At 42.9% G+C, this 19,808-nt stretch overlaps 1 protein-coding gene across 1 annotated transcript in view; it reads left to right on the plus strand.

The window, feature by feature from the left end:
• LOC106582271 (pre-mRNA-splicing factor CWC22 homolog) overlaps nucleotides 1-3,596 on the plus strand; it is a 64,835-nt gene extending 61,239 nt beyond the window's left edge. Inside the window, exons 20-21 of the mRNA XM_014165172.2 lie at nucleotides 463-647; nucleotides 2,386-3,596. Coding sequence (XP_014020647.2) covers nucleotides 463-647; nucleotides 2,386-3,137 — 937 coding nt within the window. The 3' untranslated portion in view covers nucleotides 3,138-3,596. The remainder of the gene's footprint in view (nucleotides 1-462; nucleotides 648-2,385) is intronic.
• The last annotated feature ends 16,212 nt before the right edge of the window (nucleotides 3,597-19,808 follow it).

The raw sequence follows: 19,808 nt of genomic DNA on the forward strand, positions 1-19,808 counted from the left end.
ATAATCATAATACGTGCCGCTTTCATTCAACGCAACAGCACAATGAGATTGCATATACGTTTTGTGTTTGTGATTTGTTAACACACAACCTTCACATTGCTGCTGCCTTTACCTGCTGAGCCACACAGGAACACATTGTAATATAACAGGTTGGGGTATTGCGTCACCATCCTGCTGTGATCTCCTGCCAAATCAAACTTTATTTGTCACATATGCCGAATACAACAAGTATAGACGTGAAATGCTTACTTACAAGCCCTTAACCAACAGTGCCGTTCAAGAAGAAGAAAATATTTACCAAGTAAGCTAAAATAAAAAGTAATAATAAAAGTAACACAATAACGAGGCTATGTGTCATAATTTATTCTTTCTCGATCTCTCTCTCTTGCTCTCTTTCCCCTTCTCTTTCTCTCATTCTCTCTCCTTCTCCCTCGCTCTACCCACTCTCCCTCCCTCCCATAGGGATGAGCTCCGTGAGCATCTGAAGAACGCCCCCAAGATAATCATGACCCAGAACCAGGACGTGGAGTCGTCAGACTCCGACTCGTCCTCTTCCTCCTCTGACTCGTCCTCCTCAGACAGTGACAGCAGCGACAGTGACAGCTCTGACTCCTCCACTGACTCCGACTCGTCCAGCAACAGCTCAGGTACAGAGTAGCTTTACCACCCTGATAGTCCCTTACAATAGCCTGGTCCCAGATCTGTTTGTTATTTCTACTTTGGTCATTGGCGGCACAAACAGCACTTTAAACAATCTGGGACCAGGCCACCCTCACTATGCTTTTTTTAATTGATACACTTAGACTTAGGTAGTTGAGAGGACATCATTGCAATCAACTTACAACCCAGCTCTCTTTTAACCAGCAGTCTGAATATTTTCTTAGACAAATTAAAAGTACTAGTCCTTTATTAACTGTCTGCCCTTCACCTCAACCTAATTCTAATGCCTGTGTTGTGTCCGGGGAGGTGGTGGGGCCTGTTCAATTAGTAATTATGTTCCTATGGTTGTACCCTTCTTTCCTTGTCCCTGCTGTGAAGGTGGCCAAGCCTGCTTTGTGTGTGTGTGTGTGTGTGTGTGTGTGTGTGTGTGTGTGTGTGTGTGTGTGTGTGTGTGTGTGTGTGTGTGTGTGTGTGTGTGTGTGTGTGTGTGTGTGTGTGTGTCAGCCTGCATCATTGCATGCCTCACCTTGAGGAATGTCAGTGTTGTACTTAGCCCTCTAACTCAGCATGATAATTATTTTAATTGGCCAGCTCTATTGACATGAAACTTGTCTGTTTTGAATCACATCACTATTTCCCTAGAAAAGGCCTGTCCCCCATGTCACATTATATGGTAATAATATTTGCCATTTAGTGTTGGTTTTTATCCAAAGCAACTTATGGGAGTGTTTAGGCTACATAGTGTGAATCGTGGCATCAGGGACATTAAGATGGCTTTTTGTGTCAGTCCCATGCTGATGAAATGCAAATACTGCCAACCAAGGACCAGTCTGTATTCACTTTTTCAATTTAAGAAAGCATTTATATTTCAGGGCTAAATTTTAAATATCCAATTTAACAAGAGAGCAGCGATTGTCCTGGTGAAACAGATGTCCTCTACATAATCACTGCTTTCAAATCAATAGTGACAAAATGACCTCTGTTCACTGAAATGTCCAATACCTCTGAGCTTTAGTTGTTTCTCAGTAAATTGTCCTGAACATCAAGCCTGTGTGAGGTCCTAGAGGTGTTTCTCGGCTGTGATGTTGATGTGGCTATTTACCATTCAGCCTGTGTGTATATGTATACAAATCTCTATGCAAAACATGCACGCAAAGACAGTCCGGCAGTGGTCCACACACACACACACACACAAACACAAACACAAACACAAACAAACAAACGCCTGCAGTCAGTTTTGTACTCTGGCGGTCTAGTGACTGTTTGACTAGTATGGTGTTGGGTGCCCCTGGCCTGCTCTCTGTAGGGCAGAGTGACATGTTAACATGGCAGAGTAGAGCACTCCAGGCACTGGCCAAAAGCACAGTCTGTCATCACCACACATCATCTGCACACAGGCTTGCATCCCAAATGGCACCCTATTCCGTAGAAGGCTCTGGTCAGAAGTAGTGCACTATATAGGAAATAGGGTGCCATTTAGGACACACATAAGCCCCCCTCAACCTCCCATCACATGGCATAGCTCAGACCACTCGTATGGAATGGCAAAACTGACTGTCAATTTATTTTAATTTTTTATACACAGCATAGAGAATGTGCCCCTCTATGGGCTGGCAAACTGTGTGCATGCTTCTGGATGTATTAAGGCTCTTTACTCATGTTTAATAGATTTTGATTCAAAGTCTGGATATATTTAGTTTCTAAGACAAATGTACTGTTTTGCAGATTCCGATTCTAGGCGTAAAAAGAGCAAGGGCCAGAACAAAAAGAAGAGCGACAAAGACAAGAAGAAAGATAAGAAGACCAAGGACAAGGCTTCTTCCAAAAAGATCTCCCTTCAGAAGTCACCTCTGGAGGAACGGCCCAATAGGAGTCTGAGACACGAGAACCGTCGCCGTGATGACAGCAGTAGCGATGAAGAGGAGGCGGAGCGCAGTGGGGGGAGACCCGGGCCTGAGGTCCGCCACAAAGCCTCTCGCCACCGGGGTCGAGTAGAAGACGCTCCGCCACCCACGCACGAGAGACCCGACCGTGCTGACCGTGGAGGGCACAAAGACAAGGAGCTGCCTCGTGGCAGGGCTGGCAGAGACAGAGACTATGAGGACGGGGACAGACAGCCAGAGGCCCGCAGGCACAACAAGGACGATGGGGGGGGAAACGATGGGAAACACCAAGCCCCCCAGGCCGACCGTGACCGAGTCAGACACCGTAGCACTGAGAAAGAGAAGGAACCAGTGAGCAGTAGAGGCAGGGACAGAGAAAAAGAGAGGTCAAAGTCACGGGAGAGGAGCAGCCGCAAGGAGAAGGACATGGATTCCTCCAGGGACTCGAACAGGAACGGGGTGGAGCGGCAGGCGGAGAGGGCAGAGCGGGCAGACAAGGAGAACAGGGAGAACCGCCATCACTCTGACAGATACAGAGAACCCAGGCGAAACGAGGAACGGAGCAGGAATAGCTCCCCGCGCAGACGGAGATAGCCGGACCAATGAGAAAAGTAGTAGGCTTACTTTCCAATGTCCATACTTGCATAATTTGAAGTTGTGTGCTACTGCAGACATTGAAACAGAGCCATAGTAGTTATGATAGTAATGCTGTTCATGTGCCAGCTTGAACTCAACCATCTCATTCTCTGTCATTGTCTGTCTCTCTCAATGTATGCATCTTATGCATAACCTTTACAATTTTATATTGCCCAATGAAATCTTTGTTAGGAATGGTTCAGCGGTTGTATAGGAACAATAACAGTACAGAGATCTGCTTGCAAAAGTAGTGTTTCTATGATTGATAACACCCAGTGAAAGAAACAATGTAAGACTGGTAAAGTCAAGAAAGCTTGTGAGTTTGTATTTGATGCATCAACCTATTTTGTATTAGTGGCAACCTATTTTTGTGTTGATAAAAAATAAGACAAAACATAAAAAAATCCTTCAACTGTTCAATTGTACTTGATTTATTACTGAATATTATATAGATATTAGATAGATATGTATATATACTGCTCAAAAAAAGTAAAGGGAACACTAAAATAACATCCTAGATCTGAATGAATGAAATAATCTTATTAAATACTTTTGTCTTTACATAGTTGAATGTGCTGACAACAAAATCACACAAAAATAATCAATTGAAATCCAATTTATCAACCCATGGAGGTCTGGATTTGGAGTCACACTCAAAATTAAAGTGGAAAACCACACTACAGGCTGATCCAACTTTGATGTAATGTCCTTAAAATAAGTCAAAATGAGGCTCAGTAGTGTGTGTGGCTTCCACGTGCCTGTATGACCTCCCTACAACGCCTGGGCATGCTCCTGATGAGGTGGCGGATGGTGTCCTGAGGGATCTCCTCCCAGACCTGGACTAAAGCATCCGCCAACTCCTGGACAGTCTGTGGTGCAGCGTGGCATTGGTGGATGGAGCGAGACATGATGTCCCAGATGTGCTCAATTGGATTCAGGTCTGGAGAACGGGCGGGCCAGTCCATAGCATCAATGCCTTCCTCTTGCAGGAACTGCTGACACACTCCAGCCACATGAGGTCTAGCATTGTCTTGCATTAGGAGGAACCCAGGGCCAACCGCACCAGCATATGGTCTCACAAGGGGTCAGAGGATCTCATCTCGGTACCTAATGGCAGTCAGGCTACCTCTGGCGAGCACATGGAGGGCTGTGCGGCCCCCCAAAGAAATGCCACCCCACACCATGACTGACCCACCGCCAAACCGGTCATGCTGGATGATGTTGCACGCAGCAGAAAGTTCTCCACGGCGTCTCCAGACTCTGTCACGTCTGTCACGTGCTCAGTGTGAACCTGCTTTCATCTGTGAAGAGCACAGGGCGCCAGTGGCGAATTTGCCAATCTTGGTGTTCTCTGGCAAATGCCAAACGTCCTGCACGGTGTTGGGCTGTAAGCACAACCCCCACCTGTGGACGTCGGGCCCTCATACCACCCTCATGGAGTCTGTTTCTGACCGTTTGAGCAGACACATGCACATTTGTGGCCTGCTGGAGGTCATTTTGCAGGGCTCTGGCAGTGCTCCTCCTGCTCCTCCTTGCACAAAGGCGGAGGTAGCAGTCCTGCTGCTGGGTTGTTGCCCTCCTACGGCCTTCTCCACGTCTCCTGATGTACTGGCTTGTCTCCTGGTAGAGCCCCCATGCCCTGGACACTACGCTGACAGACACAGCAAACCTTCTTGCCACAGCTCGCATTGATGTGCCATCCTGGATGAGCTGCACTACCTGAGCCACTTGTGTGGGTTGTAGACTCTGTCTCATGCTTCCACTAGAGTGAAAGCACCGCCTGCATTCAAAAGTGACCAAAACATCAGCCAGGAAGCATAGGAACTGAGAAGTGGTCTGTGCTCACCACCTGCAGTACCACTCCTTTATTGGGGGTGTCTTGCTAATTGCCTATAATTTCCGCCTGTTGTCTATTCCATTTGCACAACAGCATGTGAAATGTATTGTCAATCAGTGTTGCTTCCTAAGTGGACAGTTTGATTTCACAGAAGTGTGATTGACTTGGAGTTACATTGTGTTGTTTAAGTGTTCCCTTTATTTTTTGGAGCAGTATATATTATACACCAGAGCAACGGATGGCAGAGTGTACTTAAAAGCAGCGGGTGCTGTCTAACCCTAATCTTATTGCCTCTGACTACAGAACATCGGCCGCCAACTTCAGTTCATTAAATTGTTGAATCGCCACCATTTTTGGACACCCAGCAGGTGATTGCTAACACACATCAACCCACAAAGGATCAGTTCTGAGCAATTCCAACATTGTTTATGTTAAACACTTGTAAGAATGCATTCAATAACCTGTCATCACAGTTTCAGTACATACAACATGCATACAGTATGAATACATGCTGCTTACATAATTTACATAGATCTTCACATTGTGATCTCCAGATGGATCCTACCTTATTTGACCTTCAACATTTTCCCCAAGGGCATACATACCAAAATGCATTACACAGGGTTCCAGGAAAACTGGGTCAATATTGGGATGGAAGACGTAACATAGTAAATGTAAATCGGGGACACTCCAAATAGTATGTTACATTTCGTATAGTATGTATTTATTTGTGGATGTCCATCCATTTTGTATGATATGTTATGAATTTAGAAAAACGTATGAATTGTTACAAATTCCAATTTGTTATTGATAACGTTAGCTAGGTTAGGGGTTATGGGAAGGGTTAGGTAACATGCTAAGTAGTTGCAAAGTAGCTTAGAAAGTAGTAAGCTGTTGCAAATTCGCTAAAATTGTTTGTGATGAGTTTTGAACATGCAAACTTTCGGTTACTAGAAGTTCCCGTTATACACCTACCCATCCACCTCGACCAACCACCCTACTTTCATTTTTGCTTAAAGTACACCTGTCTTATGTAACCACACCAAACATGACATATGACACTAGTTTTGAGTGTCCCAATTTTATGTTTATTGTGTCACATCTAGTCTAGGAGACCAGGCTGGGAACTCTGGCAAATCGCGGTGTATTCATTACGCCGGTTCTGTTCCAAAACGTTTAGTAAATGGAAGCCGGCCTCCCGAGTGGCGACGTGTTCTAAGGAGCTGTGCCACTAGAGATCCTGGTTAGAGTCCAGGCTCTGTCGCTGCCGGTTGTGACCGGGAGAACCATGGGGCGCCACACAATTGGCCCAGGGTCGTCCGGGTTAGGGGAGGTTTTAGCCGGTAGGGATGTTCTTGTCCCATCGCGCACTAGCGACTCCTGTGATGGGCCGGGCACAATGCACGCTGACACGGTCGCCAGGTGCATAGTGTTTCCTCCGACACATTGGTGCGGTTGGCTTCCGGGTTAAGCAGGCATTGTGTCAAGAAGCAGTGTGGCTTGGCTAGGTTGTGTTTCGGAGGACGGACGGCTCTCGACCTTCTCCTCTCCCGTATGGGAGTTGAAGCAATGGGACAAGACTGTAACTACCAGTTGGATACCATGAAATTGGGTAGAAAAGGGGTAAAAAAAAAAGAAGCAAATGAAGCGGGCGGGACAGAACTGAATTTGTCCAATGGCAGTTCTGGTTTTGCTCAGTTTGCTTCCATTTGGTTCATAAAAGGTAACGGTTTCCGTAATGAATACGCCCCTGATGTCTGTCAGAATCATGCCCTAGTGTGGTGGGGAAGGGGAGTAGGGGAGCTGATTCAAGCTTTGCTTTATGATGCCACTGAAAATTTGAAGCACAATCGAAATAATAAAATCAGCATACAGAGCATTCGGAAAGTATTCAGACCCCTTGACTTTTTCCACATTTTGTTACGTTACAGCCTTATTCTAAAATGGATTAAATAAAAAATGTTACTCATCAATCTACACAACACCCCATAATGACAAAAGCGAAAAGTGATTTTTATATTTTTTGCAAATGTATTAAAAATAAAAAACACCTTATTTACATAAGTATTAAGAGCCTTTGTTATGAGATTTGAAATTGAGCTCAGGTGCATTCTTTTTCTTTTGATCATCCTTGATGTTTCTACAACTTGATTGGAGTCCACCTGTGGTAAATTCAATTGATTGGACATGACTTGGAAAGGCACAGTAAACAGTGCATGTCAGAGCAAAAACCAAGCCATGAGGTTGAAGGAACTGTCCTTAGAGCGCCGAGGCAGGATTGTGTTAAAGCACATATCTGGGGAAGGGTACCAAAAAATGTCTGCAGCATTAAAGGTCCCCAAGAACACAGTGGCCTCCAAGTTTGGAACCACCAAGATTCTTCCTATAGCTGGCAGCCCGGCCAATCTGTGCAATCGGGGGAGAAGGGCCTTGGTCAGGGAGGTGACCAAGAACCCAATGGTCATTCTGACAGAGCTCCAGAGTTCCTCTGTGGAGATGGGAGAACCTTCCAGAAGGACAACTATCTCTGCAGAACTTCACCAATCAGGCCGACGGAAGCCACTCCTCAGTAAAAGGCTCATGACAGCCCGCTTTGAGTTTGCCAAAAGGTACCTTAAGGACTCTCAGACCATGAGAAACAAGATTCTCTGGTCTGATGAAATCAAGATTGAACTCTTTGGCCTGAATGCCAAGTGTTTGTCTGGAGGAAACCTGGCACCATCTATTTGTTTAGTGGCAGGGATTGGTAGACTAGTCAGGATCGAGGGAAAGATGAACGGAGCAAAGTAGAGAGAGCTCCTTGATGAAACCTGCTCCAGACCACTCAGGACCTCAGACTAGGGCGAAGGTTCACCTTCCAACAGGACAACGACCCTAAGCACACAGCCAGGACAAGGTAGGAATGGGTTTGGGACATGTCCTTGAGTGGCCCAGCCATAGCCCAGACTTGAATGCGATCAAACGTCTCTGGAGAGACCTGAAAATAGCTGTGGTGCTCCCCATCCAACCTGCAGAGAATAATGGGAGAAACTCCCCAAATACAGGTGTGGCACGCTTGTAGCGTCATACCCAAAAATACTCAAAGCTGTAATCGCTGCCAAAGATGCTTCAACAAAGTACTGAGTTAAGGGTCTGTATACTTAAGTAAATGTGATATTTCATTTTTTTTAATTTTTTTTTTCCTGCTCAGTGTTTTCCTTTTCAAATATTGGATTCCAAGAGAACAGTACTGGTTCATTTCAACTGTCATACAAATGGTTGAGAATTCTTAGAGAACAATGAAAGGAGGAATATAATGCCTGGTAGATTCTCAATGGGTTATCTAGAAGGAGTCCTTGGCACTTTCTCAGTTAATCTTTCCTCGATTTCCTTGCATTCATCCTCCTCGCTGCCTCAGAATGCATTGGATAAGATGGTCTGATGGGAGAGACCTTAGACCTTCTCCTCCAGTAAGGTTTTGAAGGGAGCAAGGAGATGGGAGTCGAGGAATGGTGGAAATACCAATTGAGGTAGAGACAAGCTTTTCCATTACCAGTTGCACTGGGATGAGACTGCTCAACTCAGAGAAACAGAACAGTCTCTTAACCCTTCAGAATATGTAAGTATTTACAGTGTGTCCTAAAGGATATATGTGATAACCTATATGCAATAGTTATATGATATATAACCTGAGTGGATATATAGTGAATCGGAGAGCAGCTGTAAATTGGTAATGAACTTATTCAGAAGGGGGTTCATAGAGAGGCTCAGAGATAGTAGTGCTACTTCCAAATATTGATAGCTTATGCGTCTGAAGAATTTCAGTCCCTCATACCCCCTTGGTTCTGTCCCAAGTGTCATTCTATTCACTATATAGGGCCCACAGGGCTCTGCTCAAAAGTAGTGCACTACATCGGGAATAGCGTGCCATTTGGAACACATCTCTTGACTCGTGGGACTCTTCTCTGTGGAGCTCCACAGATCACCCTTCCACTCCAGGCAGTAGCAGCCAGTTAGCAGACAGCCAGGAATCAGGTAGCAGGTAGCAAGAAGCCATGTAGCAGGAAACCAGGAAGCAGACAGCCAGGAATCAGGTAGCAGGTAGCAAGAAGCCATGTAGCAGGAAGCCAGGAAGCAGGCAGCCAGGTAACAGGCAGCCAGGTTGCAGATATAATGCAGCCATGAAGCAGGTATAATGCAGCCATAAAGCAGGTAGCCTGGTTGCAGGTATAATGCAGCCATAAAGCAGGTAGCCTGGTTGCAGGTATAATGCAGCCATGAAGCAGGCAGCCTGGTTGCAGGTATAATGCAGCAGAGTTTCAGCCATGCAGGTAGCCTGGTTGCAGGTATAATGCAGCCATGAAGCAGGCAGCCTGGTTGCAGGTATAATGCAGCCATGAAGCGGGCATCCAGGAAGCAGGCAGCCAGGTTGCAGGTATAATGCAGCCATGAAGCAGGCAGCCAGGAAGCAGGCAGCCAGGTAACAGGCAGCCAGGTTGCAGGTATAATGCAGTCATGAAGCAGGCAGCCAGGAAGCAGGCAGCCAGGCAACAGGCAGCCACAGGAAACAGGCAGGCAGCCTTTACACTGATAATGAAACTACATCAAGCATAGCATTAGTGTGATGATTGCCCCTGGGCCATACATAGGACAGATTTACATTCCCTGCCTCTCCTGTGCTAAAAAGGTGCCTACAGTAGGTAGGACTAAGGATGTGTGGATGAATGTAGCCCAATTAACAATTTTACTGGAGCAGTGTGCAATTTCATGTACATTTGCTGGTGTTGCGCTAAAGAATGTTTCTCTCTGTACTGTAGGTAGGGAAGGGATCGATTTGAGGATGGATGCATGCAACTATCATACTAGAACAGTTAGTAAGAGTGCAATCTCATGTGCTTTTAGTCTTGAATATTTTTGTTCCATCCTTAAACATGCTGAGTAGGTGGTGTTCCAATGAATGATGTCTCTAATCTATATTGTAGGTAGCCTACTAGGGATGCATTTGTGGATGTTAGTGCTCTATTTTCCCGGAACAGTTACTAAGTGTGTGCATTTTCATGTGGCTTTACTCATGAATGCTTTTTAATCCAGAGAAAGAAGGGGTGTATAATCTCCCTAGCCAACTGACCACAGGAAGTTTTGGAGAGGAGAGGAGGAGGACCTCTGTGTGTGGGTGGTGTTCTGAACACTGCATTTAACTTCTAAAATAGTAGGTTTACAGGATGACCAACGCTATAGCATACAATTAAGTCTCATCTCCCAAGAGATTGTGTATGTTGATTTTATCCTCTGAGTATTAAAATATAGTTTAGCCTACAACTGTGCATTTACACATGTTTATTATAGTAAGCCCCAGCGGGTAATGTCGAACTTTGTTCCTTTTCTAAATAAAAAGCAGTGAGACTCAAGCAGCAAGAATCATGGAAGACTTTGAGAGCAGCGTAATGTAGGGCATAGCCTTGTGCACAGGCTCAGGTAGTGCTGCTACTGCCCCTAAAGGCCCAGGGATGATCATGCGTGGATGTTTTCTGGGCTGCAGAGCTACAACACCGAAGTGTATTACAGTTCTCCTAGCAGCAGTATATTATGCTGGCAGCATGATAGAGGATAAAAAATTGAAAAAAAGAGTACCCCTGCAAAGACATGCTACATTTTGGGAATATCACATTTTTTTAACTACTAGTGCAGTACAACTGCTTTTCACAGAATTGTAAACACATAAATGGATAATTTCACATATTTTATATTTGTATTATTTATAACAGCATTTATTTTGAATGTTTACACAAATACTGGTATGTTGAAAGCTATTGGGCGTAGGCTATATTACAAAAACAGAGGGTTATACTGCATTTTCATGTTAGTCATTAAGCAGACACTCTTATCCAAGTGCTCCCGAGTGGCGCAGCGGTCTAAGGCACTGGATCTCAGTGCAAAAGGCATCACTACAGTCTCTGGTTTGAATCTAGGCTGTATCACGTCCGGCCGTGATTGGGAGTCCCATAGGGCGGCGCACAATTGGCCCAGTGTCGTCTGGGTTTGGCCAGGGTAGGCTGTCATTGTAAATAAGAATTTGTTCTTAACGGACTTGCCTAGTTATATAAAGGTTCAATCCATTGCAACGTACAGTAGTCAGTGCATACTTTTTTTTCATATGTAAAATGTATACTTTAAGAAATACACTCGCAATAAAATACAAATATATGTTATGGGGGAATTACTCAGAGTCTGCAAAAAGTCAATGGGTCTCTTGTGCTGGGAAAAGGGTTTAATACAGAGTACTAGTGACTCCATACTCCACCCACTCCTTTCACTGCAGTGCAATACACTGTACATGGGATACTTATTGGCTTGTAGAGATAACTTTTTTTACTTCTCTCAGCTAAAGTGGAGTGGGAAATACTCAGTAGGGTCTCTACTCACCAAATATGTGTAGTTTTGGAGGGGGAGTGTGTAGTACACATCCATCAACACAGCTTTAAATTACCTGGTACTATCCATGTTCCTGAAATCAATACACACTCAACAACAATAAAAAAATAAACACAAAAGCCAAACTTTTTTATTAAAATGAAAACGAATTTATTCACAAGTTAAATGTAATTAATATTAACCAGGGTATTAGGATTTAAGATTAACAAGATTATTTACCAGCTATATTGTCATGATTATCAATCAAGGTCAGCAATGGTACTTTCTGTAGAGTTTAAAATGTATTACAAGAGACTACAAGGCTAACAGTACACAGTTTATCAAGCTTTTAGAACAACACTGGAGAACATTATTTACAAGTTATAGCCCCCTATGTGTTGCTTTTCTGTCAAGGTTACCAGTACATGTTAAAGGCCTATTAACCATGTTTTCAAAACAAAAAACAGAGGCAAGATTGTAAGATAATACATAATACATAGAGGTGTTGATTATCTATCAAGGTCAGCAAAGGCATTTTCTGTCGAGTTTAAAATGTATTACATAATAATTCTCTCTGATAATTGATATAAAACATACTCTTGCATGCCATTGTGACAAAGCGTATTCACATTGCCCTCTAATAACACTGCTTTAGAGAATAAGTACACAAACACCACAACTACAACCGTCTGACTGTTTTCTAAAATGGGGGCACCGATGAAAAAATGCATAGTTAGGTGTCAAATCCACCACAAATCCATGCATTACCAGATACTGTAGTGTATCCTTTAATTATTTTTCATACTGGCTTAAGGAATCCATACATTTTAGATTTAATGTAATGCAATTACTGCTACTAACTATAAGTTGCACATCTATGGCTATAACTGTCCAATGTGACTTTAAGTTCACAGGCACTATCACATGCAGAAAACGCCAGAAATTGTGCACCGTTCCAGGCACATTTGGCATAACTTGTTTGCTTTCACAAAACAGACTCTGTCATTTCTGACTCGCAAAAGACGCAGGGGACATTAACAGAAATTGTTCCTTCAGATGGGACTTCAAAAGATAAGTGTACTCGTCAATTATTCGGTCATTGAACCACTTGTTGACATTGTTTCATATTTTATAATCATCTTTAGTAAATTGGTTGGAATTAGAAGTTTAGACACAGAAGAGTCAATCTTTGTGCATTTGTCAGAGTACAGATTACTTTTATCTTTCTGAAGAAAATGTAGTACTTTTTCAATGTGTTTCTTTTCATATGACACCAAATAGAACACAGCTTGCTTCTTGGACCTACTCTAACTTGATTTTGATACTTGAGTGCAGTCAATATACCAGAGCTTGCCATGTAGTGTGTACGATTTCACAAATGAGTAATTATCAGAAAATGTTATAATACTAGATTATTCAAAGAGGTGTATGATATAACCTACCGTTCAAAATGTTGGGGTCACTTAGAAATGTCCTTGTTGTTGAAAGACATTTTTTGTCCATCAAAGTAACATCAAATTGATCAGAAATACAGTGTAGACATTGTTAACGTTATAAATGACTATTGTAGCAGGAAACGGCAGATTTTTTATGGAATATCTACATAGGCATTGAGAGGCCCATTATCAGCAACCATCACCTCCTGTGATCCAATGGCATGTTGTATTAGCTAATCCAAGTTTAGCATTTTAAAAGGCTAATTGATCATTAGAAAACCCTTTTGCAATTATGTTAGCACAGCTGAAAACTGTTGTTCTGATTAAAGAAGCAATAAAACTTTCCTTCTTTAGACTAGTTGAGTATCTGGAGCATCAGCATTTGTGGGTTCCATTACAGGCTCAAAATGGCCAGAAACAAAGAACATTATTCTGAAATTTGTCAGTCTATTCTTGTTCTGAGAAATGAATGCTATTCCATGCGAGAAATTACCAAGAAACTGAAGATCCCATACAACACTGTGTACTACTCCCTTCACAGAACAGCGCAAACTGTCTCTAGCCAGAATAGAAAGAGCAGTGGGAGGACCCAGTGCACAACTGAGCAAGAGGACAAGTACATTAGAGCGTCTAGTTTGAGAAACAAACGCCTCACAAGCCCTCAACTGGCAGCTTCATGAAATAGTACCCGCAAAACACCAGTCTCAACGTCAACAGTGAAGAGGCGACTCTGGGATGCTGGCCCCTCGGAACACAGGAGTGATGGTTGCTGATAACGGGCCTCTGTGAGCCTATGTACAGTGAGGGAAAAAAGTATTTGATCCCCTGCTGATTTTGTACGTTTGCCCAGTGACAAAGAAATGATCAGTCTATAATTTTAATGGTAGGTTTATTTGAACAGTGAGAGACAGTATAACAACCAAAAAATCCAGAAAAACGCATGTCGAAAATGGTATAAATTGATTTGCATTTTAATGAGGGAAATAAGTATTTGACCCCCTCTCAATCAGAAAGATTTCTGGCTCCCAGGTGTCTTTTATACAGGTAACGAGCTGAGATTAGAGCACACTCTTAAAGGGAGTTTGTTACCTGTATAAAAGACACCTGTCCACAGAAGCAATCAATCAATCAGATTCCAAACTCTCCACCATGGCCAAGACCAAAGAGCTCTCCAAGGATATCAGGGACAAGATTGTAGACCTACACAAGGCTGGAATGGGCTATAAGACCATCGCCAAGCAGCTTGGTGAGAAGGTGACAACAGTTGGTGTGATTATTCGCAAATGGAAAAAACACAAAAGAACTGTCAATCTCCCTCGGCCTGGGGTTCCATGCAAGGTCTCACCTCGTGGAGTTGCATTGATCATGAGAACGGTGAGGAATCAGCCCAGAACTACACGGGAGGATCTTGATCTCAAGGCAGCTGGGACCATAGTCACCAAGAAAACAATTGGTAACACACTACACCGTGAAGGACTGAAATCCTGCAGCGCCCACAAGGTCCCCCTGCTCAAGAAAGCACATTTACATGCCCGTCTGAAGTTTGCCAATGAGCATCTGAATGATTCAGAGGACAACTGGGTGAAAGTGTTGTGGTCAGATGAGACCAAAACGGAGCTCTTTGGCATCAACTCAACTCGCCGTGTTTGGAGGAGGAGGAATGCTGCCTATGGCCCCAAGAACACCATCCCCACCGTCAAACATGGAGGTGGAAACATTATGCTTTGGGGGTGTTTTTCTGCTAAGGGGACAGGACAACTTCACCGCATCAAAGGGACGATGGACGGGGCCATGTACTGTCAAATCTTTGGTGAGAACCTCCTTCCCTCAGCCAGGGCATGGGTCGTGGATGGGTATTCCAGCATGACAATGACCCAAAACACACGGCCAAGGCAACAAAGGAGTGGCTCAAGAAGAAGCACATTAAGGTCCTGGCGTGGCCTAGCCAGTCTCCAGACCTTAATCCCATAGAAAATCTGTGGAGGGAGCTGAAGGTTCGAGTTGCCAAACGTCAGCCTCAAAACCTTAATGATTTGGAGAAGATCTGCAAAGAGGAGTGGGACAAAATCCCTCCTGAGATGTGTGCAAACCTGGTGGCCAACTACAAGAAACGTCTGACCTCTGTGATTGCCAACAAGGGTTTTGCCACCAAGTACTAAGTCATGTTTTGCAGAGGGGTCAAATACTTATTTCCCTCATTAAAATGCAAATCAATTTAGAACATTTTTGTCATGTGTTTTTCTGGATTTTTTGGTTGTTATTCTGTCTCTCACTGTTCAAATAAACCTACCATTAAAATTATAGACTGATCATTTCTTTGTCACTGGGAAAACGTACAAAATCAGCAGGGGATCAAATACTTTTTTCCCTCACTGTAGATATTACATAAAAAATCTGCCATTTCCAGCTACAATAGTCATTTACAACATTAACAATGTCTACACTGTAATTATGATAAATTGTATGTTATTTTAATCGACAAAAAATGTGCTTTTCTTTCAAAAACAAGGACATTTATAAGTGACCCCAAACTTTTGAACAGTAGTGTATATGCAGGATATATTCAAGCTCTTGGGTAACCAGCTCTCTGCTGACCGGCTTACCTTCACAAATAATGTATTTGGAGCAGGTTGACATTAAAGCTTGACCACTGAAATATATTAGCAGTATTACATGTTTTACAAATCTTGTTTTCTTGGGATGATTGCAGTGAAAGTAATTCCTTGATGCCTCTTTCTGAAATATGACTTGGTTCAACTCGTCTTTTTTTACCCTGGCTATACATGGTTTTCTTGAAATTACTGCAATTTTGAGAGCATAAATGTGTAAGAGGAGATCATTTGCTAAGAAAGTTGAAGTTAGCATTTCCTTCACAAAATATTATTTAATGTCACACATATTGCTGTTATGAAGCCTCTGTTGAAGCAATGGTCGTGTAGTCTGTCCTGTTTTCACTGCATCCAACTGTGAGATGAAGTTACTGAATTGCTGATTTGGACTGTTTGCTTTAAGTAATCTTTTGTGACATTCTTTGAAAGCGGATGTTTTCTTCAGAAATGTCAAAACAGGAAAGGCTTTACCCTCAAGATGATTGGGTAAATAGTTACATGTTGTAATAACATCAATACCTGAATCTGACTTACAGGACTGTACTTGCTCACTGATACACTATGTATATAAAAGTATGTGGACACCACTTCAAATTAGTGGATTTGACTATTTCAGCCACACATTTTGCTGACAGGTGTATAATATTGAGCACAAAGCCATGCGATCTCCATAGACAAACATTGGCAGTAGAATGGCCTTACTGAAGAGCTCAGTGACTTTAAACGTGACACCGTCATAGGATGCCACCTTTCAAACAAGTCAGTTTGTCAAATTTCTGCCCTGCTAGAGCTGCCCCGGTCAACAGTAAGTGGTCTTACTGTAAAGTGGAAACGTCTAGGAGCAACAACGACTCAGCTGCGAAGTGGTAGGCCACACAAGCTCACAGAATGGGACTGTCCTTGGTTACAACACTCACTACCAATTTCCAAACTGCCTCTGGAAGCAACGTCAGCACAATAACTGTTCGTCGGGAGCTTCATGAAATCGGTTTCCATGGCCGAGCAGCCTCACACAAGCCTAAAATCACCATGTGTAATGCCAAGCGTCGGCTGGAGTGGTGTAAAGCTTGCTGCCATTGGACTATGGAGCAGTGGAAACGTGTTCACTGGAGTGATGAATCACGCTTCACCATCTGGCAGTCAGACAGACAAATCTGGGTTTGGAGGATGCCAGGAGAACGCTACCTGCCCCAATGCATCGTGCCAACTGTAAAGTTTGGTGGAGGAGGAATGATGGTCTGGGGCTGTTTTTCATGGATCGGGCTAGGCCCCTTAGTTCCAGTGGAGGGAAATCTTAACTCTACAGCATACAATGACATTCTAGACAATTCTGTGCTTCCAACTTTGTGTCAACAGTTTGGGGAAGGCCCTTTCCTGTTTCAGCATGACATGCCCCATGCACAAAGCAAGGTCCATTATACAGAAATGGTTTGTCGAGATCGGTGTGAAAGAACTTGACTAGCTTGCACAGAGCCCTCACCTCAAGTCCATCAAACACCTTTGGGATGAATTGGAACGCCGACTGCGAACCAGGACTAATTGCCCAACATCAGTGCCCGACATCACTAATGCTCTTGTGGCTGAATGGAGTTCCCGCAGCAACGTTCAACATCTAGTGGAAAGCCTTCCCAGAAGAGTGGAGGCTGTTATAGCAGCAAAGGGGGCACCAACTCCATAATAATGCCCATTATTTTGGAATGAAATGTTCGTCAAGTAGTTATATCAGAGATTCTGTAAAGGCCCTCCCTCATTACATAATTCATAAAAAAAATATATAGCTGTTGCTGTGTCCTCAATGTTTGTAGATTCTATAGAGATAATCTCCATAGAGATAATCTTAAGAGAGTCAAATATAAACTGTGCCCAGTAGTGTCCTTTGTTGGTGGTTATCCCTGAATGACAGATTACTGAGATTACTGATTACTCAATCTGTAGGTCAACTGCTCTTTGCCAAGTGCTGGAAAATCAATAAAGCGAGATGGGGATACAGGGTTTCGTATTACAGTGGTGACCTTACATGAGAATCATAAAGTATAAGAATATCTGGAGTGTTGGTCCAAATTCTTTGTCTACTAAGTACAAAGTACAATTTGGAGAGATGGGCTATGATCCATGAATCAGTCCAAAACCCAAGTTCAGGAGGCCAACCTTCGGATTGATTGCGTCCAAGGTGGGTTTAGGAAAATTATTGGAAGGCTATGCATAATGGGTGATATAAACCTATAGCCAGGGGCGGAAATCCCGGGGGGGACGGGGGGGACACGACCCCCCCATCCTGGGAAAAATATGATTTGTCCCCCCCAATATATCACTGAAACATAACTATGTAATTTAAATAATATTAATAATACGCAATGAAAGCAATTGTGCTGATTATAGACACTTAATAGCGCGTTTTTAAGTTTCAAAAGATTGCGACCCCCCCACCCTTTGCCTCACAATGGTTTGATCCACTGCCAGTTCCTTAGCTTGCTAGGTAACAGAGAGGTCGTATCTACTGTCTGAAAGGCACTCAATGCACGTAACTGACGTGAGGTTAATCCAGTCAATCGCGCACACACACTAGCTGAATATGCAGAGCTAGCGGGCAAATATTAACTATTAAGCTAGCTAGTACCTATTCCATTTATGTGGCGTCGTATGTTGTGTAAATGGTGAACTCATACAGCTGTCAACTCTTGTCATTTTAACCCATTTCACATTTGCTAGCTACCTTTTAGATCGAAGCCCAAATAGAATGATTGAAGATGATAGAAGCCCATCTCCTACTGTAAATAACCTACACACTGTGTGTGTAGCCAGCCAGCCAGCCAGGTAGAAAAATGGCAGAAAAACAAGATGGACATCAGAGTATTTTTCAATACACCAAAACGCATAGTAAGAACCCTAGTAGCCTAATATCTCAAAGACTAGTTGATAAAATGTTCATAAGAAAGAAATGAAATTCTAATGGAAATGTTTCACAATGATGTCATTAGGCAGAGCAGGCAACAGATGGCACACAGACAGCAGAGTTGGGGACAGATATGCAGGGACAGACTGGCAGAGACAGGGAGTCTCAGGTAAGTTTGTTGAGTCTTTGTTTGGCAACATTATGAAAGGTTCTCAATTTTTTTGACTTGTAAAATAGGAACATAATTGGAAAATGCCATGGATACCCCCACTCTCAACTTAAACTGGTGACTGAACTAAGATTTGTTAAAGGCAATGGTATTGCTGTTGTGATTAGTTGTGTAGTTTTGGGTACCGGTAGTTAGGAGTACGGCAAACACCTTATTTCTTTGGTTCCTCAATATACATTTACCATATTACAATGTAGGCTATGTGTTACAGCACTACTTTTGGTGTCCCCCTCAGGAATTGCTCTTGAGAAAATTTCATGTAATTGTCCCCTCCAAAGTTGATATCAGATTTTTGCCCCTGCCTATAGCAACATGATTTTACTAGGATGCTATCTAAAATATATTTTATTTGTCTGGCCAAGTGATTGACCTGATTTTTTGGCACATGTCAAGGTGGTCCTTGGGCTGATTTAAATGTGTAAAGGTGCCCTCATTACCATCACCATTAGGTTAATCTAGGTCTTTAACAGGTATGCCAGTCCATCATCGTTTACATTGTGTCTGTCTTTGTTTACATTTTATTTCACACTGGAAGCAAACAGGGTAAGCAAAACAACTAACATTCAACACAACAACAGTACATGAATGTATTGTTTTGGAATGAATATAAAACGCAGGACTAAATACATATATCTATAACACAGTCCCCCTCCAAAACGTACCATATTTGGTTAGTAGGGACCCTACTGAGTATTTCCCACCCCACTGAGACAGGTAGAACGTTTTTCTCTCTGCAAGCCACTTAGCATCCCATGTACAGTCTATTAGAGTGTATTGCATTGGAGGCTATGGAAGGGGTGGAGAACTAAGTGCTGCTGGGTATGTACGATACAGTGCCCCTCCAAAACTAAACATATTTGGTTCATTGAGACCCTACTGAGTATTTTCCACCCCACTTTAGCTGATACAAGTACAAAAGGTATCTCTATAGCCCAATATTCACAACATACCAGTACATACCTTGTATTTGTTCATTATTGGTCTTAATGTTTTTTAAACCATATTTTCATTTGTTTTCATACATTTTTTATTTTATTTTCTTGTTGGCATAATAAAAGTGGCCATAGAGTCAAATTCAATATCATTTCAATGAGTTATCCATATTGCAATGTTTTGAAATGCGGGCTTTTATTTTGAACGTTTTCTTATTACCATATGAAGTAACGTCATTGTTTGTGCTGCTGGCAGAATACTACTCCGCTCCTCGCTGTCAAATATTTGGAGCGCGAGTCAGT

Source organism: Salmo salar, chromosome ssa21, assembly GCF_905237065.1.
Source record: "Salmo salar chromosome ssa21, Ssal_v3.1, whole genome shotgun sequence".
Taxonomy (NCBI): domain Eukaryota; kingdom Metazoa; phylum Chordata; class Actinopteri; order Salmoniformes; family Salmonidae; genus Salmo; species Salmo salar.